At 38.6% G+C, this 22,826-nt stretch overlaps 2 protein-coding genes across 4 annotated transcripts in view; both read right to left on the bottom strand.

The window, feature by feature from the left end:
* Mbtps2 (membrane bound transcription factor peptidase, site 2) overlaps nucleotides 1-22,826 on the bottom strand; it is a 57,109-nt gene that overhangs the window by 28,280 nt on the left and 6,003 nt on the right. For all 3 annotated transcript variants that reach the window (XM_051141028.1, XM_051141029.1, XM_051141030.1), the window contains 3 exons: nucleotides 21,498-21,702; nucleotides 11,580-11,683; nucleotides 7,379-7,506 (listed from right to left, as the gene is read on the bottom strand). In XM_051141028.1, the coding sequence (XP_050996985.1) occupies nucleotides 7,379-7,506; nucleotides 11,580-11,683; nucleotides 21,498-21,702 (437 nt within the window). The remainder of the gene's footprint in view (nucleotides 1-7,378; nucleotides 7,507-11,579; nucleotides 11,684-21,497; nucleotides 21,703-22,826) is intronic.
* On the bottom strand, nucleotides 1,183-7,506 carry Yy2 (YY2 transcription factor). The gene is made up of 2 exons (XM_051141032.1): nucleotides 7,379-7,506; nucleotides 1,183-2,349 (listed from the first exon to the last, which is right to left on the bottom strand). Exon 2 carries the CDS (start codon nucleotides 2,299-2,301, stop codon nucleotides 1,183-1,185), a length of 1,119 nt encoding a protein of 372 aa, XP_050996989.1. The 5' UTR covers nucleotides 2,302-2,349; nucleotides 7,379-7,506.

Here is a 22,826-nt window from a genome sequence, read left to right as displayed (position 1 = left end):
GTCCTATTTTAACAATAGTTGTATAAAGAAATGTAATCCGACATTAATTTCATGAATTATTCTATTGTCAAAACCAAATTTCACAAAAAACACCACTGCAAAATAAGACAGGGTATATTAGCAAAAATATGAGGCTCATGAGTTAGTCTCCTACTGAAACTAAACATCACAGAAACACCACTGCAGAACAAAACAGGGATATTAGCAACATTATGTTGTGAGGTTCATGAATTATTCTCCTGTCAAAACTAACTTTTCAATAACACTACTGCAGAGTAACACAGGGCACGTTGGCAATATTAAGTCTGTTGTGAAAGCAAGTCTCACAGAATTACCACTGTAGAATAAAACAGTTCATTTTAGTATATGAAGTTTGTGAAATTGTCTCTTGTCGAAACCAAACTTCAGAAAAACACCACTGCAGAAGACAGGATACCTGAGCAATATGAGGTTTGTGATTTAGTCTCTTGTTGAAAACAAACTTCACACACACACACACATACAAAATCACACCCACAGAATAACACAGTGCATCTTAGCAACAGTGAGGCTTATCATTTAGTATCCTTTTGAAATCAAGCTCCTAAAAAATCTTCAGAGCAAAATAACACAGGCCATTTTTAGAAACAATGTGGTTCATGAATTAGTCTGTTGAAAGCAAGTTTCATATAAAATACCACTGCAGAATATTAATGGGTCATTTTGGCATATCTAGCTCATGAAATAGTCTCTTGTAACAACACCACTGCAGAAGATAGGATATCTTAGCAATATGAGGCTCATGATTTAGTCTCCCATTGAAACGAAACTTCTAAAAAAGCTTCATCGCAAAAGAACACAAGCCGTATTTAGCAACAATACGAGGTTTGTGAATCAGTCTCCTGTTGAAACCAAGCTTCGAATAATATCATTACAAACCATCTCAGCAACAACGTGAGGTTAGTCTCTCTGGCTGAAATCAACGTCACAAAAACACCACTGCAGCACAAAATAGGGCATCTTATCAACATAAAACTTTTTAACTTTTACTCTATCAAAACATAAGCCTCAGATATGTAGAATTCATTTGCAATAACTTTCCTAGAAACTATTCAAATGTGAGGTATATTTATTCCGAGGCACATTACTGTAAAATACTTCCCAGGCTTCAGAAGGATCTTCTCACTCCTTTCAACTAGTCAACTAGTCATTCTTGTTCTTAACGTGTGTTAAGATATGCGATTTCAGATTTGTCGACTGAGCAAACTTCTTGTTACAAGCATCAAATGGGCACACAAAGGGCTTGTCTCCAGTATGGATTCGCACGTGTGTGCGCAAATTAAAATCGAGGGAAAAGCGCCTCCCACAGCCTTCAAAGGTGCATTGGTAGGGCTTCTCTCCAGTGTGAACCAGCTGATGACGTTTCAGCTTTGAACTCTCAACGAAAGCTTTGCCACATTCTGTACAGACGTGCACTCTAGGCCCATGAATGTGCAAGTGCTTTCTCATAGAAGAGTTATCCTTGAACATCTTCTCACATCCTTTATGAGAGCAAGCTATAGGTCTTGGGAAGTCTCCTTTGGGTTTTTTGGGTTTCATGCTGGTAAATTCTGCCAGTTGTTTCGGATCAGACAGGTCAATGCCAGGTATTCCTTCAGGAGGAAATTTCTTTCCCATCATATACTCAGAATAATCAGGTGGTGAGTCAGCAGCCTGCACTTTGGCCACGGTATCTTCTTTTTCTTCATTAGCCTCCCACAAGGTGAAGGGTAATTCTCCCTCAAGAGCTTCAATTTGTACCTGCTTCTGCAGCCACAATTTGTCACTTAGGTCGGGGTTTACACCTTCTTCTGCGCTGGCCTCCATAATGGTCGTCAGATCACAGAGATTCCTTTCACAGGGGAGGAGCTCACCTTGATCATGCTCGGCCTCCATGAAGCTAGGCAACGGGGTAGTAGTCGGCTGGAAAAAATCATCTTGAATAAATGGCACAACCATCTGGCTTTCAAATTCAGAATTTAGTAGGTTGTCTATGTCCTGGATGCCCATCACCTCCTCTCGTGTCTGCAGGAAGAACATTTCCTGATTATGTTCCTCATTCCTCAGGTTGCTGCTCCCAAGGGGCTGCACAGTAATAAGAGGGGAGCGGTAGTGGTCACCATGCGCCCAATCGACACCTACATCTTCAAACATTTCAACGGTTTGGGTTGCGCTGGTTTCCATAGAAACTGTCTCTACATTCAGTGGCGGAGGCTCCACAAAATCGGCAGGAATTTCTGCATTTTCTTTGGTGGTGATAAATACAATTTCCTCTGAGGCCATGGCGGAGACCCACGTAGCAGTACTGGGTAGCAAGCAGGTGGGCAATGGCTGTGGAGTAGAAAAAAAATCAGGGAAGAAAAAGCACGCACTTGCGTGCTAAATAAAACAAAAACAAAACAACAACAAGAAAACCCCCACACAACAAAACTATAACAATAAAAAGCCAAACCAGAGAGCGGACGAGAAGCAGGTTCTTCGGTGAAAAGCGGGCTCTTCAGTAAAAAGCGGGCTCTTCGGTGAAAGGCGTGCCGTCGTCTGAGGCGGTAAACGGTGTTTCCGGGAGGATCAGACGCATGCGCACTATACGTCACTGTACACGTCACTGTACACGTCACTGTACACGTCACTGAACTGCGACAGACTATTCAAGCATCTTTTGCGCATGCCTAAATGATTATGCAACTTCCTGTACAGCGTGCAGAACCTGCATTGGCTTTTCCTGCTGTCCTGTCTAGTTACTGACTGAATATAAAATTTCCATCTAGGTTCTTTTTTTATTTTTTTGTTTTCGAGACGGGGTTTCTCTGCATAGCCCTGGCTGTCCTAGACTTGCTTTGTAGACCAGGCTGGCCTTGAACTCACTCCGATTCGCCTGCCTCTGCCTCCCGAGAGCTGGAATTAAAGGCATGCACCACCACGCCAGGCCCCCATCTAGATTCTTTATTGAAGCCTCCTGCATTTTATTTCAGTTGATATTCTGAAGTTCCCTCAGCCAATCTATTCTTTTTTAATTTTACACTTTGTGTCTGCATATTATGCAAGAATCCTACCATGTAACTATATACCCCAAGTTCTGTTATAATTATTTATTTCCCCTTATTTAATCACAAAATTTATTAAATATACATGGCAACAGTTAATACCAGTAATAGCTAACTGACTTGTCCTTTAATATATTTACCACAAAAAATAAATACATAAAATACCCAACTACTTTTATTAAGTATGGTTTTAAAAATCTTAATATGTTAATATTTAGTCTTACCATGTTAGCTGAGAAAAATTTTCCATAGCAAACTCATTTTCAAAATTTTCTAATGCTAGCTGGACGGTGGTGGCACACGCCTTTAATCCCAGCACTTGGGAGGCAGAGGCAGGCAGATCTCTATGAGTTTGAGGCCAGCCTGGTCTACAGAGAGACTTCCAGGACAGCCAGGGCTACATGGAAAAACCCTGCCTCGAAAATAAAACAAAACAAAAAACTCCAAACAAACAGGACAAAAAAAAGGAAAATAATTGTTTCTAGTGCTAAATTGCATTCTTGAAATGTACAATGTTTTGTGCTTTACCACACAAAAACTATGTATCAGTGCTTTATTTTTTTTTAACAAAAACAAAACTTAATTTCTGCTAGATATTAGAGGGCATATGTCTACAATCTCAACTTTGAAGGTGGAGGTAGGAAAAACTGGTGTTCAAGACCAGCCTGGACTACATAGTGAGACCATGTTTCAAAGAACAAAAGAAAAAAAAAAGCCAACCCTCCAGAAAAATCCATCTACAACAAACAAAAAAATAGAAAAACTTAGTTGACTTCTGTATATGATCTGAAAAGTTTATGCTAAAAATTTCTTGACTCTACTTCTGATAAAATACATATGGAATGAAAACTGGAAAAACAATTGAGGATATTTACTGAGTATTATGCATGCCCTTAAACCTTTTCATTATGAAAGTACTTTGAAAAGTAAATATCCTAATGGTTATATATATCTAAATATTTGCCTCAATATAAACATTACCAGTGAACAAATATTTAGTATATAAATAAAGATGTCTTACTATGTATTATAACTGCAATGTACTATAATATAAAGGAAAAGGACTATTAAAATGATACTCAGCAATTTTTTAATGTTTAAAATGTGCTTTATATGACTAGTATACTTTTTTATTACTATGGTATAGATCATCACACTTTATATATATTTTTCCTTTTGGTTTTTTGAGACAGGTTTCTCTGTGTAACCCTGGCTGTGTTGGACTCACTCTGTAGACCAGCTAGCCTTGAACTCACAGAGATCTGCCTGTCTCTGCTTTCTGAGTGCTGGGATTACAGGCATGCGCCGCCATGCCTGGCTATAATCTCTCTTTTTTAAAACTATTATTCAGGATTTTAAATTATTCTACCTATAAAAACTTTTAGAATTCTTTATCAACTTTTGTGATTTCTCTCTTTGCAACTATTAGCCTATTTAGTTAATTTCAGCTATTTTCACACTTAGCAATTTGAATACAGATTCTGTCAATAGGTATAATTTCCTGTGTATTACATATTACTCACTAATCTAAATACAAATCCTATCAACAGCTGTTTCTTCCTGATGCTTAATATTTTATTTAGTTTTTCCAGATTAACTCTTGGATTTAAGACTCTGGCTCTTCTGTAATTTCTTATTTTTTTTTTTTTGATACTAATTATTAATTTTACCAGTATTTCTTTTTAAAAAATATTTATTTTATGTATGGAATTATTTTCCCTGTGTGTATATACACACACCAAATATATCTTGTGTCTTTGGAAGTCAAAAGAGTTAGTCAGATTTCCTGGACCTGGAGTTAAGGATGGTTATAAGCCACAATGTGGGTGCCAGAAACTGAATGAGGTCCTCTCCAAGAGCAGCAAGTGCTCTTAATTAAACTTTGAGTCATTTATCCAGCCCCTTCTCCATTATTTCTTAAGTTGATTGTCTGACTTATTTCTATTTCTAATTGTATAACTATGTATGGCATTGAAATTTTCTTTTAGTAAAGCTTTATATTGTATTCTCATAAAATGATGTCATTATTTATGAATCAATCATAACTATCACATAATCAAGTTATGATTAATTATTAATAACTCTGTTTACAACATACAATATGATTTACCTATTTTTTTAAATGAATTTTTATGTGAGTGCTCTATCTGTATGTACACCTGCAGGCCAGAAGAGGGCATCAGATCTCATTATATATGGTTGTGAGCCACCATGAGGTTGCTGGGAATTGAATTCAGGACCTCTGGAAGAGCAGTCAGTGCTTTTAACCACTGAACAATGTCTCTAGGCCAATTTTTACGTAACAAATTATGAGATTCTATCGTCTTATTTTTTAATGGTTATCTCCCATATTATAAGATGAATACATTATAATTCCTGTACTTTTCCTGTTTTGTTTAGTGTTCTGATCTGGTATTTCATAGAATAAAAATAACAATTATTAGTTCTCATAGTAGATTATATTCCTTATTATTAACTGACTTTATTACTTGCATAGAATATTCTGCATGTTTTACTTTTCAATATTTGAGTAATTTTTAGATAGAATTTTGCAAACATTGCAAACTTGGGATATTTAAAAAAATCTAAACTAAGGGCTGTTTTTGTAGGGCTGGAGATCAATCCCAGGGTCTCATAGATGCTAGGCAAGCACCTTACCAGTGAACCACATTTCAACCTGACTTTTTTTTATTGTTTTGGTTTTTTGAGACAGGGTCTTTCTGTATAGCCTTGGCTGTCCTGGACTCACTTTATAGACCAGGCTGGCCTCAAACTCATAGTGATCCGCCTGCCTCTGCCTCCCGAGTATTGGATTAAAGGCCACCACGCCTGGCTTCAACCTGACATTTTAACAGCAGATTTTTTTTGTAAGATTTTTTATTATGTGTACAGTGTTCTGCTTGCGTGTACACCTGCAGGCCAGAAAAGGGCACCAGATCTCATTATAGATGGTTGTGAGCCACCATGTGGTTGCTGGGAATGGAACTCAGGACAGTAGAGTTTATTTCATTGTGTTTGAGGTAATTTATAATGATATAGGAAACATATATATTTTGGGTTTTTTTCAGGTTGTTTAGGTTGGCTTATAGTATCACTTGATATAAGGTTTTTTTTTTCCTTTTGTGTGCTTCATGCTTTCATTCACTATGATCACTTGAAATGTTTAAATGTAGTTTTCAGATCATTTACTATATACTATTACACTAAAACCACAATTTCTGACTTAATGTCATGTATCTTATTTGCTCCAGTAAAAGAGTGAGAGAATCAGTATGCAGACTTACTGCTTTTACTTTACCCATCTCCAATTTTAAAGATAAATATTCATTTTTATGAGTCATTTATTTTATGTGTGCAAATGTTTTGCCTACAGGGCCTGTGGCGGTCATGCCATTGAGGCCCCTAGAACCGGAGCTACAGGATAGCTGCAAGCCACCATGTGGGTGCTGAGAACCAAATCTAGGTCCTCTTTAAGAGTACCTACAGCTCTTAACTGCTAAGCCATTCCTCTAGTCCCTGAAGAAATTTCTATTATGTTATTTTTTTTGTGCATGCACACGTGTCATGGCATGATCATAGAACTCAGAGGACCACTTCTCATTGTTGATTCTCACCCTCCTACTATATAGGACCTAGAAATCAAATTGAGGTCATTAGGCTTGCAGCAAGTGTCTTTACTCATTGAACCACATTGTTGGCCCCCACCTCAATTCTTTTTTTCCCTGGTTAGTCATCTTACACCATAGGCTGTTCAAAATTTCTATTTCCACATTAGCTTAGCCTTAGTTATTTCATTAAAGGAGATGTAGGATTGTGGTGGATTTGTCCTGTGTTTCTTTAGCTGAGATGGGTCTGTTTTTCCCAGAATTTCTCCCCTATATAACTGTGTATCTCCAGGTGAGTTTTTCTGTCTGAATGAACTCCCACAGAGCTAAAGTTCAGCATCAATTCTTGCACAACATCTTTTCTTCATTCTTGAATTATGACTTATCATGTGACTGACTTTTCATGTTCTCTCTTGACTTTTGCACATTTCTTTATATATTTCAGCTAAGTTGTCATTCTTCACAGTTGTTGTTTCAGGTTTTTATCATGCCTTTGCTTCGGTAAATATGCAGTTTTCTCCCCTGCCTTTCTTTTTTTAATAATTTATATAGGTTTATTTGAAAAATTGCTTTTGAGGTAGTCTAGTAAGCTGAATTTATTAACCAAATGTTATTTCTCATGAGAGTGCTTTCAATAAAATCACTAACCACAAAAAAATTAAAACCCAAACAACACATAAAAATTTAAAAATAATGAAGTCTTTTTATTACCTGCACAAAATATCCTTAGCTGCTGGACTGGTGATATAAGTTGCAAATGGGTAGTGAACAGATCAACAAATGCTCCAGGATAAATAATGAAGAGAAAAATTCCAAAGCCATTAAATCGAACTTGTTCCCTAAGAAAACATGTTAAAAAATCATATTAAGAAAAAGAAATTAATATTATTGTATTTTTCAAGTTGATAATGATGTGATTATAAAAATTCAGTGTAATTCAAATATTTAAAAACAATCTTCCTAAAGAGATAAAGTATATAGTCTAAAAACTAGTAAACAAAACTTTAAAATACTATAATACAGATTTGGCCTAGGCTCTAGAGAACTCTGAAATGCACTTAAAATGCCAAAATTTTAGGATTTTGCTACTGTTGCATATATAACTGAAATTTGGTATATATATATATATAAAATTCTATGAGAAGTCAACCATAGAAACTTACACAGTGGAGCTGGGCGTGGTGGAGTATGCCTGTAATCCCAGCACTCAGGGAGACAGAAGCAGGATCTCTGAGTTTGAGGCCAGCATGGTCTACAAAGAGAGTCCAGGATAGCCAAGGCTACACAGAGAAACCCTGTCTCAAAAAAAAAAAAAAAAAGAAGAAGAAAAAGAAAAAAAAAAGAAAGAAAGAAAGAAAGAAAAAGAAAAGAAAAGAAGCAAGAAATTTACAGTGTACTATAAACTATTTTCAGAGAGGGACAAAGAGGAATGTGTAAGTCAAATATATGATTCAAATACACTTATTCGCCTTAGTTATTATAAATAAACCTCAAAATTTACACAAGTATATTTATGTTGAGCTAATGTTTATTATCCTAATGCCTTATCCTAAGGCACATGCTTATTATCCTAATATTGGGGAGACTGAGGCAGGAAGACTCTGAGTCTGAGGTAGCCTGGGTTAAAGAAAACTTTCCTTCCTACTACCTCTTCCCCAAAAGAAGTACATTTGAAAGCAGTTAATGGTAAGATAGTCCTTAAAAGGAATAGTTTTTCCATCACTTCATTTTTTACAAATATGTTATATATTTAATAGTCTCCTAGGACTTAATAGGTACTATGAGGAAAGCATTACTTAATAGTAAATATATAAAACAACTGTATAAATCATGCTTTGTTGGTAACAAGACTTATAAAAAAATTCATAGTTTATAGTGGCAGATGGTGCTATGCAGTCTGCTAGGGTAGAAAAGGTGTCAATGGTCTTACCCAGCTGCAAATCTTGTGAGTCATAGCAACAAGCAGTTGGCTAAGATTGTTATGTAGATAACCAACCACTTTTCTGTTGGATTTAGGTGTGCTCCACAGGATGGAATTCATACTTGTTAAACCTGGTCAGAGCCCTGTAGCTGGAGAGGTGTGGTGGCCACACAAGAACGGCCACCATAAAGCTCATATATTTAGTGCTTAGTCACCCCTAAGTGGAACTGTCTGAAAGGATTAGAAGGAATAGGTAGTGTTAGAGTAGGTGTTGCCTTGCTGTAGGAAGTGTGTCACTGGGGGTAGGATTAAAGGGTTCAAAAGCCCATGCCATACCCAGTCTCTTTCTCTCTGCCTGCCTACCAGTTGGTATACAAAGCTCTTAGCTACTGCTCCAGTGCCACCTGCACTGCGTGCTCCCTGCCATGATGATAATGGACTAACTCTATGAAACTGTAAGCCAGCCCCAAGTAAATGCTTTCCTTTATAAGAGTTGTCATGGTCATGGTCTCTTCACAGCGACTGAACAGTGACAAGCCCTAGGGGAGAATCTACTACTATTGTTTTGGTAAATAGACATGGCATTAACCTGCCTTTTAAATAAGTATCTTATACATTAGTGCTGTTCTCATTCATTACCAGAGGAGCTTGCTCTTTATTTAATTCTTGCAGTGGGTAATAGATAATATAGACTCACAACTGGCCAAAGTGTAGAGAATAAGTAACTATGGAGTGCTCAGCTCTAAGCGAGGCGTCGATGTCACACACCCATTCCCTTCAGGCTCAGAGAAAGACTGTGGAAGAGGAGGGAGAAAGATTTTTAAGAGCCAGAGTTTGGGAAGGATTAAGCCAAACGCTGTCCTCCACATGTAAGTTGGGCAGTACACTCATGAACTCACAACAGCTCTGGCTGTCTGCTTAGGACTACAGGATCAAGCTGGTCACTAGTATATCATGGAAAGGGGGAGAATGTGGGGAACTGCAGCTGTGCTGGTACTGACCATTCCTTCTTTTTGTCTGCAGTTGAAACTTTACTTGTTTTTGTGTGCAGTTGAAACACTGTGCTCCACCGGTTGCCTTCCTTTTCCTTGTTTTGAGTCTCATGATTTGGCCCTCGCTTTGTCTCTTCTTAGGGACTTTCCACAGTGCTGTTCGATTGCTGGTTCATCCCTTATATAAGCAGCTCTGTTACTCCCAATAAACGGCATTCTCTTAGCACGAATGACTCATTGTTGTGTTGTCTCTTTAATCTACAGACCCTCGCCGTAGCCTAAACTAGTAGTGTGGGTGCTACAGGAGAAGCTCATGAGGACTTATTGGTAGTTGAGGGTTTCTGGAAATTACCAATGCTCCAGTGCTTGGCACTACAACCATGCACACAGCAGGCAGCACTAACTGGACTTAGAGGGTTAATAAGTAGTGGGGGGAGGGACTTGGAAGGGACACATAGAGAACTGAGGAGTTGGAGGCAAGGAGTAGGGTATGGATATGATCAAAATACATCATATACATATGTGAAATTCTTAAAGAATAAATAGAAATATTAAAAAGTCATCCAATATCTTTTACAAACATACTGTAAACTATGAAACTATTAATGATAATGCTTCTAGATATAAAAAGCCTAAAGATTACACATCTAAACATGTGGAAACAAAAATGAGATTTATAAAAAGTAACTGGGATTGGTAAGATTGCTCAATTAGTAAGGCTGCTTGCTATCACATCTGGCATGCTGAGTTTGATCCTAGTAAACTACTTGGTAGAATGAGAGAAATGGTTCCTGAAAATTGTTCTCTAACCTCCACACATGTGACATGTGTATAAACCCCCCTATATGCACATATACATGCCAAAATGTTTTAAGGTAACTACCTCTTTAAACCAGTAGTATGTACACCTGTTCAAACATGCTGTGTTAAGATGAATGTGTATTCTTTGTAGCTAGACTTGTTCATAAGCAACTGGAAAACAATGATTAATCTTTTTCTTCAGAACAGTGATTTGCCTTTTTCCTGGTACATACACACAAAAGATAAAACATTCTTGTCTGTCTGCATGTTTCTGATTATGGCAGGAACTGTTATGGGGGAATCAGGGAAGTAGTGACTACGGTTGCCTTCTTCCCATCTTATTAGTTAGGTATAATTAGAAATATACATTTAGGTGCTTAAAACCACCAATACAGCATGATCCCCAAATTTCTAGATAGGCTTAGATAGTACTAAACCCAGCACTTCCAGGATTTTTTTCCTACAGAACATGGGAAATGAACAGAAGCAGGAAAGTCTTTCAGCTGATTAAGGTGCAACTATGTACAGTGGCACATGCTTGTTATCCTGATACTTGGGATACTGAGGCAGGAAGACTCTGAGTCTGAGGTTAGCCTGGGTTAGAGAAAGCTTTCCTTCTTACTACCGTTTCCCCCCGCAAAATGTGCTGGGACAGTGGCAGAGGACGGAATTCAGTGAATGCTAGAGGATGGGTCAACAAGATGGCTCTGTGGGTAAAGAAAGTTTCTGTCAGTTCTATGACCTGAGTTTGATCTCTGGGACTCACATGGTGGAAGGCCAGTGACTCCCAGAAGTTGTTCTCTGACTTCCAGAAGCATGGCACAGTATGTGTGTTGCACACGCACACATGCACACACACACACACACACACACACACACATAATAAGTAAAAAAAGAAATACAAAATTTAAAATAAAAACACTAGATGAAAAACCTTGAAGAACTGAGGTTATAATCATAGCTGCATAAAGCAAAGGACAGAAAGACTTGGAATACAGATGATCACATGATTAGAAGGGCATATCAGCAATCTATTAATCCTTTTAAACTCCAAAGTGATAAATGGTGGGTATATATTGAGTAATAGCTACAGAAGAAAGAAAAAAAAAACTCGTCAAATATACAAGATTTTAGGAATAAATTCTCAATGAAAATCTTCTTTGCAAGTAGTAGAAAAGGAAAAGTTAAGTCTAATTACCTAATAGCTGCTATACCGTGTCCAATTTCATGTACAACACCACTAATGAGGACTGCAGCGAAGAAGTAAGTCAGCTGATTGACAGGTAAATTTATACCAGGAACCTGTTTATAGACATAACACAGCAATGATTATCAGTGCGGGCATAGCAGAATCCCATTTGTACACCAAGAGGCATGACCTTCACTGTCTTAAAACTGAAATTTCCAAACTTATGACCATTAATGATCAATTTTTATTTTTACTGTAATTAAAGAAAAAGCAATGCTTTGTTTTAACCTATGAAATTTCTGTAAATCAAGCTTACTACCAATTTAAAGGAAATGGAAAGGACCACATGAAAAAGTTACATTGCTAGATTCCTGAGAGCTTCACCACGGCAAAGAATTGGGGTGCCCTGAGTATCAGTCAGAGAAAGCAGGGTGACAATGAAGGTGGCAGTGGCTGATCTATCCTTAATTTAAGGGCTGGAGGCTCAATTTGGAAACTTCTTAAAACTCTTATTCCTAGCCAACTGTAGTGGTGCATACCTTCAATTCCAGCACTCAGGAGGCAGAGGCAGGCAGATCTCCAAGTTTGAGGCCACCCTGGTCTATAGAGTGAGTTCTAAGACAGCCAGAGTACACAGAGAAACCCTGTCTCGGAAAAACAAAAACAAAAACAAAAACTTAGTCATTGTCTTTGAACTGTTACTACAAGATTTCAAGAGCTCATGCTGAGTCATACGAAGTGCCTGGTCAGTGTGGGTGCACCATGCCCTTAATTCCATTTACCCTACCAGTTTACAATTAGAAAAGTAGAAGCAAAGATTAATGCATTCATGCAATGTAGACTCATGGATATATGAAGAAGCAGGAGTTGTTTTACAATTATGTAGTCTAAAAATGTTCTATATATAAATACCAGTGCATACATAAGAGAAGATTTCTTTCTTTTGTTCTTTTTATTTTTTCAAGACAGGGCTTCTCTGTGTAGCCTTGGCTGTCCTGGACTCGCTTTGTAGACCAGGCTGGCCTCAAACTCACAGAGATCCGCCTGCCTCCGCCTCCCGAGTGCTGGGATTAAAAGCGTGCATTACCACCGGCCTGCGGGAAGATTTCTATTATCCAAGCTGAACAGCAAAAATCTTGGTCTGTTAAGGAGAGAGCCTGAACTATGGAAAGGCCACTGCTCACAGTACAAGACTTGGAAACCAAAAGAAAGTCTCTTCATTTATAAATTACCATTTTAAAACTAACTAAAAGTGCTTAAAACAGGAAATTTTGGGTCTGGAGAGATGGTTCAGTGGTTAGGAGCAGTACACTGTTGCTGTAGGGGAGCTGGGTTAAACTCTCAGCATCCACAATGTGGCTCACAACTGTCTGTAACTCCAGGTCCAGGGGATACAACATACTGTTCTGGCCTCCATGAGCACCAAGTCCACACAAGTGCACATAAGTACAAAAACACTTGTACACATAAAATACAAATAAAGAAATATTTAAAAACAAAACAGCAAAACTTACCTAGAAGCCTCTAAACTCGTTCAGTTTGCAAACAGAAAAAAGAACTATTCTCGATGCTTTGCCATATACTTCTAGTCTGTTCCTTTACACCTACTTTCAAAAACCATGATTTTGAAACTTGTTTTTTCACCTATCTCTTCATAAGTACTTTCTAGCTCTGTTTATTTGTCATGTTTTTTGCTTGTTTGCTTTCTTTTCCTTCTTTCTTGAGACAAAGTCTTACTATGTATATATAGCTGAGTCTACCTACTGAGATAGACACTCCTGCCTTGGGCTCCCGAGAGCTAGGATTAGTATACCATAGTGTATATGGCCTAACCTGCTTTTTTTATATATAAAAATAATTTTAGGGGCTGCAGAGATGGTTCAGCAGTTGAGAGTACTTGTTCTTGTAGAGGATCCAGCACTCATTTCTTGGCTGCAAACAATAAATAATCCCAGTCCCTGGGAATGTAACGGGCACATATGTGGTATACATATATAAACTGAAGCAAAACATTCACACAGAACATAAAATTTTAAAAGCCACAGATATTTAGATTTTATGTGTATGAGCAGAGTGGTTTTGTTTGTTTAATTTTGGTTTTTTGAGACAGGGTCTCTCTATGTAGCTTTGCTGTCCTTGACTCCCTTTGTAGACCAGGCTGGCCTCAAACTCACAGAGATCCCTCTGCCTCTGCCTCCTGTGTGCTGGGATTAAAGGTGTGTACCACCACACCCTTCAAAAAGCTCTTTCGTTTGTTTTTGTTTTTCAGTGTATGAGTGTCTTGTATGTATGTATGTATGTGCACCACATATGTGCCAGGTGCCCACAAGGTTAGAAGAGGGTGTGGGAAACCCTAGAACTGGAGTTGTAGATCATCGTGAGCCACCATGTAGGTTCTGAGACCCAAACCTGGCCCTCTTTAGAGCAACAAATGCTCTTAACCTCCCTCTGAGCCATTTCTCCAGCTATACTACCTTGCTTTTAGAGATGAGCTCTCTCACCAGGACCTGGAGTTCAAAGGTTAGGCTAAGCTGCCTGGCCAGAAAGCCCTAAGAATTCCCATTTCTACCTCCTTGCATTAGGATTATTGAGTATGTATCATCAGCCCTGTTTTTTTTTAAAACCAGCACCTCAATATGGTTTTTAATAGGTGCATTATATTTTACAATATTTTGCTTTTTTGTAATTATTTTTATCACCTGATTATTTAATTCTCAAGTGTGAACACGTGTGTGTGCAAGTACACATGCCCCTGTACACACATGTCAAAGCAGGATGGTGAGTGTCGGGTACCTTCTTCTATTACTTCCCTTAATTGGTGTGTGTGTGTGTGTGTGTGTGTGTGTGTGTGTGTGTGTGTGTGTGTGTGTGTGTGTGTGTGTCAGGGGGTGGAAGGGAAGGCTTGCTATAGTGTGCCTGTGGACTGTGCAGGCTGGAGGACAGCATGAAGGAGTTGGCTTGCATTCCCATATGTGGGTCCTGTGGATAGCACTGCGGCTTAGTGGCAAGCACCCTTATCCACTGAGTCACCTTGCTGGCACCTCAGGACCTCATGCTTTGCTTTGAGACAGGATCTCTCACTGACTGTGAGGCTCCACCATTTCAACTAGTCTAGATGTCTCGTGAGCTGCTCACTGGCTTGCTACCCACAACTTGCTTAGTCTGCTTTCTTTCTTTTTTGGGGCGGGGGGGGTGGGCGGTAAAAAATCTGCTAGCTTAGTGAGGTAGCTTTAGTTTTTGGACTATATACAAAATATATATTTTACAACTAAATTGCTAGCTCTTTAGGAACCTCTTTCTCTCTGTGTCCTTTTATCTAGCTAGTCTACCTGTCTCTTGAGCTCCTCCAAGCCCAAGAGGGCTCCTTAGCTCTCTTTTCTAGAATTCTCTTTTACCTGTGTCCTGCCAGCTGCCTCTCTGTTGTTCCTGCAAATCCAGAGAAAAAAACATCCCTATCTCTTACCTGGAGCTCCTTCCATGAAGGTTCTTCCAAGCCAAAAGAACTCTACTTTCTTATAGAATCCAGGGCCACCAGCCCAGAGATGGCACCACCCACAGTGGGCTGGGTCCACCCCCCTTGATCATTAATTGAGAAAATGCCTTAAAGCTAGATCTCTCTTTTGTTGTTGTTGTTATTTGTTAGTTTAGACAGGGTTTCTCTGTGCAGCCATGGCTGTCCTGTACTCGCTCTGTAGACCAGGCTGGCTTTGAACTCTTCATGGTGCCAAGTCTCAACTTTTTTCATGACCCCTTCATTCCTGGGTCTTCAACTGCCACTGGGGCTGAATCTTCACCAGTGGCCTCTCTTGGCTTCTCACAGTGCCAAGTCTCAGCTGCTCTTCATGACCCCTTCATGCTTTCAAAACCAGTACCACCTGCGTGACTCTTACACATCACCAAGTATGCTACAACCATGGCCAGTTCTGGAACACAGCTTCTCTGTGTTCTCAGGAAACACTTCCTAGAAGATTTCACCTCAACAATGCTGGTCTCTTCTTAATGCCAAATTCTCAGCCCCTCCGCCCCCCCCCCCCCCCCCCCCCCCCCGCCAACCAGCATGAAGTATCCAGGGAATGCAAAGGGTTCACTCTAGTAACTTTGGTATCTTGTTAATCACAGCCGATTCTTCTGCCGCAGCTAACCAGAACCACAGAACCTTAACTCAAAATAGCAAATGTCCCTCTGAAACTTTATAAGCCATGCCTTCATCCTCTGCACTGTTCTCAACATTCTTATCTTCCAAGCTCCTACTGAACTCTTTAACACTCAGTGGCTTTTCTAACCCAGTGTTCCATAATCTACCCCAAAACATGGTCAGGTCTGTTACAGCAATACCCCACAATACCGGTACCCTTGTCTTAGTGAAGGTTTCTATTGCTGCAACAAAACAACATGACCAAAATATAAGTTGGGAAGGAAAGGGTTCATTCGGCTCACACTTCCATATTGCTGGAAGTCAGGACAGGACTCAAAAAGAGCAGGGACCTGAAGACAGGAGCTGATGCAGAGACCATGGAGAGGTGCTGCCTACTGACTTGCTCTACATGTGTTGCTCAGCCTGCTTTCCCATAGAACCCAGGACCACCAGCCCAGGGATGGCACCACTCACAATAGGCTAGGCCCTCTCCCACTGATCACTACAAGAGGCAATGCCTTACAGCTGGGTCTCATGGAGAAAATTTCTCAATTGAGGTTCCTTCCTTTCAGATAACTCTAGCTTGTGTCAAGTAGACATAAAACTAACCAGCAGAGATACTTATATTTTATCAAGCTGCTCTCTTAGAGATAGATAGGTATAATATTAGGCAAGCTCATTTTATTCAAATCTGCAATCTGAGTAGTCTATTCACTATCCAACTGGCCTTTTCCTGATGTTTTCACAAATTTTTTATTTTATTAGGAACAGGGTTACATGTAACTTGGTAGGGAGACTAGCTTGATGTTGAACTTACAGTGATGCTTTTGCCTCTGCCTCCTGAGTACTGGGATTATAGACAGGCACTACAATTTCAGCTGCATTCCTCTCTTTCTTACTAATCTGTTAACTATACTTCAAACACTAGTATTAGTCCTTTATAATGTCAGAAATGTAGCCTCCAGTTAATCAACCATATAACTTCCATTTGCTTTTAGTTTCTGATATTAAAAAAAAAAACATAGCGGTATCAAATCTATCAATATTTTAACATTTCCTAAAACATCAAGACTGAATATAAATGTAAACCATGGACTCTGGGTGATTATGGCCCATTGATTTAGATTTACCAACAGTAACAAGTGGACCACTTTGGTTCGGGTAGCTGTGTTTGTGTGGGAAGCACACAGGAAACCTCTGTATTTCCTCTCAATAGTGCTACAAACTTAAAACTGCTCTAAAAATAACAATTAAAAACAAGTAAGAAGAAAAATACTATTTACTGTTCCATATAGTTCTGATGTTAGTTTTATGTCGTCTCCATTCCACTTCATGTAAATTAACAACCTGATTTTTTTTCAAGGACTTTTATGATCTAAAATTTTACCACCATCTCAATTGGACCATGGTTTTGGGCTGCACAGCAGATGAGTTTCACTTTTAAAGCCTTGTAACCAAAGAGAGATCCACAGAATGTGGCTCAGTCATGTTCTAAGTTCGTCTGTTTTCTGATTATGAAGCTCATTTTCATAATCAACATCTTTAATGTGTGTGTGATATCTTGTTATCTGGAATTCTCTTTACTCATACCTTACTAAGCAGCCTTTCTTCTTCCACAGTGTCCCATTTCTCCATTCCCATGCTGGGTAAAATATCTGCTCAGTTTACTTTTCCTGTTTCTGGTACTTTTTAAAAATGGATTCCCTTAAGGTCATCTCTCATGCCATGCCACCTAGCTCATAAAACAGCCTTCACCAAAGCACAGCTTGCCTTAATTTCAAATAACTCACTTAATTTTTTTGCCACCAGCTCTCTGTTCCTTCTGTACACTGTCTTCTGGATACATTAATAAGTAAATAAGATAAGGTACGAGTCTGAGTTTGCAACTGACTAGAGCAACAGATGGCAGGTCTTAATGGCTGGCAACCGTACAAGATGACCATCTGTCTCTGACACAATTGCAGAGTATTAGATGTACTGGAACACTGAACGCAGAACACTTTTTCAACAGTACACAGTGCCAGGGCTATGGGAATTAATACGGGACATGGCTTCAGAAAATTTGAGAATAAACAAGGAGTGTGTTTCTTAAGCTCCAGAGACTTATCTCAGAGACAAGAGACAAGGCATTTTAAAAATTAAACACAAAAGTACATGGTAGACTATGGGGCTTCTGGCTTTTTAACTGTTCCAAAAGCACAGGTCACCTAGTATTTTTATGAACGCTGAATAAACTGAGAAGTAAAGAGAAGAATAATTTGTATATATGACAATCTGCCATTAGATCTAGAGCATGCAGACAGGCCAATGATCAGATTTTCCTTAAATGGGCTTCCATCCCTCTTAATCTCCTTTCTTAAAAATTACTTGTATAACTAAGAGTCATCCTTGAACCGTCCCTGCACTCTCCAGCTTCACATTAAATTAATCACTGTCTGAGAAGCCATCAGCTTCATTCTCTTCACTCCCTTTAAAAATTGAGTATTTCATAATACAAATATGGTGTTTTGATCAAATCCACCCTCCCTTTTAAATCCTCCAACTCCCCCTTTATTCCAACACCACTTTTCCCTCCAAACTTCAAGTGCGCATGCGCGCTCTTTGTCTCTGTCTGTCTGTCTGTCTGTCTCTCTCTCTCTCTCCTTTCTCTCTCTCTCTCTCTCTCTTTAACCCATTGAATCTTCTTAATGTTGTCACTACGTGAATGGGTTCAGGATCATCTTCTGCATGGGTAGCCTCTCAGGGCCTTCATTCTCTTTGCCACAAATTTAGTTTAGATCTTTGTTACTTCTAAAATGAATCATTCCATCTGTACTCATAAATTATTTCCCTTGTCTTTGATCTAACTATATTTTGGCCCTTTTTGTACAGAACTCTAATCTATAGGTAAAACAGAAACTTTCTAGAAAGGTCTTTCATGGTCTAGATACTACCTATATGTCCCATCTTATCTCCTATTTCCCATATTGTTCTCTTATAATATGCCTACCTTAACTTTAACCATATTCCCCATAAAGGTAGGTCAAAATCATGTATACTTTCTTGAATAAACCTTCCACTCACCTCCCTCCCTTCTTGCTTTTCCCCTTTTCTTTCTCTCTTCCCTCACCTCAAATTGAACATAGGGTCTAGCGCATGCTAGTCAGTGCTCTATCATGAAGTTATGCCTCCCAACACTTTCTTTTACCTTTTACTTTAGGATAGGTTCTCACTATGTTGCACACGGTGGCCTTGAACTTGCTTTGTAGCCAAGTCAAGCCTTCAACTTGCAATCCTTCCGAATCAGCCTCCCAAGTAGTTGGGATTATAAGCCTGTACCCCTAGGGCTGGCTTTTATTTGTCTTTTTAAAGGAATACAACACGATGTAGCGAAGACTCTATTGTCATTGATGATGGCTACACTATTTACTAACTGAGGTCCTGAACAAATGAGGTAATGTCTTTGGGCAATGGCTTTCTCATCTGTAAGTCAGGGAGAACAAAATAAACTTCATGAGTGTATCCTGCCTATTGGCCCTGTGTTGGGAGAAAAAACCACAACACACACAGAAACTTCACAGGGGCAACATTACCTATGTTACCTAGGGGTTTATGGTTACTATGATTTTCTTGCTGTGCTCCATGTTACAGTGGTCCTTCTATTCCTGAGGTGCTCGGCTCTCACTGACTCTCAGCTTCCTTTTCCAGGCTATGTGAACTGTCCTCCTACTTCCGCTCTCTTCTCCTTTCTTAGTGCTGGGTACACCTGACCCTGCTTTGGTTGCCACTGCACCTTGTATAATGCCCAATCAAATAACAATCATAGCATCTCATTTGCTAGACTAAACATTCCATAAATGTGAGCCTGGGGTTTTGTTTCAGAGGTAAATGGGACCCAGTACACGGTCAGTAGGCAGGACACACTAATGAAATGTTTACTGAAGAAAGAAATTTGTCTTACGCAGCAGCTTCACCAGACAAAGCATCTCAACCTCTAAGAAAGAAGTGTGACCATCCTTTTTCATTCTCTATAAGTCACTTGTAAGTTTTTCCACATTGGCCCAACTTAACAGAAATAGAGAGATAAGATTTTCTTTTATTAAAAAAAAATCTGGGGGCTGGAGAGATGGCTCAAACTTTAAGAGCACTGCCTGCTCTTCCAGAAGTCCTGAGTTCAATTCTCAGCAACCACATGGTGGCTCACAACCATCTATGTGATCTGATGCCCTCTTCTGGCCTGCAGGTGTACATGCAGGCAGAGCACTATATACTTAAATGTCCCATTAATAAGAACATTATTAAATACAACATTTGTAACTCATGGAATGCAAACTACAAGTATAAAAATGTGATGTAGACATAAATAAATAATAGTTGAAAAACTATAAAGCAAAAGTGAGCCAATGTTGAGCTCTCTTGCTATAGCTCAGGAGTAGAGCATTTGGCTTGCATGTATATGACACTGTACTTTCGAATCCCAGAACTGCCAAAAGATAAGATATAAGCATACACATGTGACTTAAAGGAAGAATTACTATAATAGCTTACAACCAAAGGAATAAAACCTAGCTTATTTTTTTTAACATTAAGAAATCACAAGGTGGAGACTGGAGAGATGGATCAGCAGTTAAGAGCACTCACTACTTTTACAGAGGACCCACATTTGGTTCCCAACATCCACATGGTGACACACAACTGTCTGTACCCACAGTTTCAGGGAATCCAATGTTCCCTTTTGACCTCTGTTGGTACCAGACATGCATACAGTACACATATATACAGGTAAAAGACATATAAAAATAAAATAAATAAAGCTGGTGTGGTGGCACATGCCTTTAATTCCAACACTTGGGAGGTAGAGGCAGGCAGATCTCTGTGAATTTGAGGCCAGCCTTCTCTACAAAGCAAGTCCAAGACAGCCAGGATTACAGAGAGAAACCCTATATCAGAAATCCAACCAACCAATCATTCTTTAAAAAAAAAAAAGAGCCAGGTGTGGTGGCACACACCTTTAATCTCAGCACTTGGGAGGCAGAGACAAGCAGATCACTGTGAGTTCGAGGCCAGCCTGGTCAACAAAGAGAGTCCAGGACAGCCAAGGCTACATAGAGAAACCCTGCCTTGAAACAAACAAACAAACAAAAACAAACCACTAAAATCAACCCAAAAAACAAATACCTCATTTAAAAAAAAAAAAAGAAAAAGAAACCATGACATGGGTATAGTGACTTGTGTTTGAAATCTCAGTACATGTGAGGTTAAGGCAGTACAATATCCATAAGTTTGAGGGCAGCCTGGGCTATACAGCAAGTATTGGGCTAGCCTAGCTTATGGAGTAAAACCCAGTTTGAAAGAAATCACAGTGATAATTCAAAAATGTCTTATATCTTTAGCCCCTAATATAAGCCTTATACTTTTAAATAAAAGAAGAGTAAATTCTGAAAACCATAAAAGAAACAGGGTTAAGACGCAGTTTACTTACATGTTATAGGGATCTCAAGTCAGCATGCTTACTCCTCGCAGAAATAAGCATTATCCACCTCAAGAAGACAACCTGAGTTAAGGGGAATCTGTAGCTACTGCCTGTCTTACCAGTGGTCCACTTATTCTCTGCTACAGTTACTACCACTGCCATCCAATACTGTGGACAATTTCTGCTAATCTTATACTAATGGTTTTTGATTAAGTGTGTAATCTGAAAAAGCATGAGATGTTTTACTTTAATGTTTACTTTATGCATCTTAGTTATACTACCCCAAAATATGTTTCTTCAGTTGTTTAAAGCAAAAAAAAAAAAAAAAAAGTGTACTTACCACAACTTGCAGCACCTGTTCATTGTGAAGAGAGGAGGAGGAGGAGGAGGAGGAAGAGGAAGAAGCAGAAGCAGAAGAAGAAGAGGAAGAGTAAGAAGAGGGAGAGTCAGCCATCATTTGCGCCAAAGTCTGCATCAGTGTTTTTCCAAGGAGAAAAAAAGAGCTGAACATGGCAATCACGCCAAACACCATTCCAAAATTGAACCTGGCAACAAGAACAAAAACAAACATGTAAGTGTACAATTCTTCATAATGCATGGACTAACAAAGTAACTGATGGGCCACATTTCACAGCTTTTAAACAATTGTTAAAAGGACCAATAACTCAGCCTTTCCCCCCTATCTAAACAATCTGACTGACTCACAGGTACTTCTAACAAACTACATATAATACTCTGACACCTAAAAAAACCTGAATATCATTCCTAATTTTAAAAAAGGATTTGGGGGGGTCCTCTCTACTTGCTCCTTTATATAGCACTGTTTTCTTTGTGTTTAATATAGCTAGGAATGCTCTTAATATTAGGGCATTCATTCATTTTTTTTCATCCAGAATAGTCTGTACTTTATTTTAGCTTTACTTTGTGATAAATTAGTTTAAATACCATGGAAGTAAAATTTAATAGTTTTATTATTCTGTGGTTTTAATAATAAAAATTACCTTTTATATTCATAAAGTTCTGTTGTGAAATTTAAGGTTGTAGAATCATTTGTAATAATCTTATTTTTGTTTTAATGTTCATAGAATTTGAATATCTTTTCAATTATGATTTTTAGTTACTATTTTTCTTTGTTTCTTTTTAGTTTTTGTTCTTCAAGAAAGGGTTTTTCTGTGTAGCCTTGGCTGTCCTGGAACTCCCTCTGTAGACCAGGCTGGCTTGAACTTACAGTGATCCCCCTGCCTCTGCCTCCCAAGTGCTGGGATTATAGGCATGCGCCACCATGCTGGGCTTACTGCTTTTTCTTCTTCAATTTTATTAGTCTTTTTAAAGAACCAAATTTTAGCTTTGCCTATTTTTATTTCTGTACCCTTTCTGGCTTTTTGATTATTTGATTGTTTACATTTAGCTTGAATACATTTGGGGCTTACATTTTACTTACATATGTACTTTAATTCTGAACCATAATACTTTGTCTTCACTTCTAATGTTAAAATTGATAACTCTAACTTAAAATTTATAAAATATTTAGGAAGCAGACAGTTAATTCAAAGAGTATTAAAATAGCAACTATATCACATTTCCAAGGCAATCAAGGGAAGAAGGTTTATTATTTGGAAAGTGGACATTTTCTATATTTTGGATTTTTCAGGTAAAAAGCTTTAAAAGA

This window comes from Acomys russatus, chromosome X (assembly GCF_903995435.1).
Source record: "Acomys russatus chromosome X, mAcoRus1.1, whole genome shotgun sequence".
Lineage (NCBI taxonomy): Eukaryota > Metazoa > Chordata > Mammalia > Rodentia > Muridae > Acomys > Acomys russatus.
Note: the sequence above shows the minus strand (reverse complement) of the source record. Positions and strands in the feature narration are given on the sequence as shown.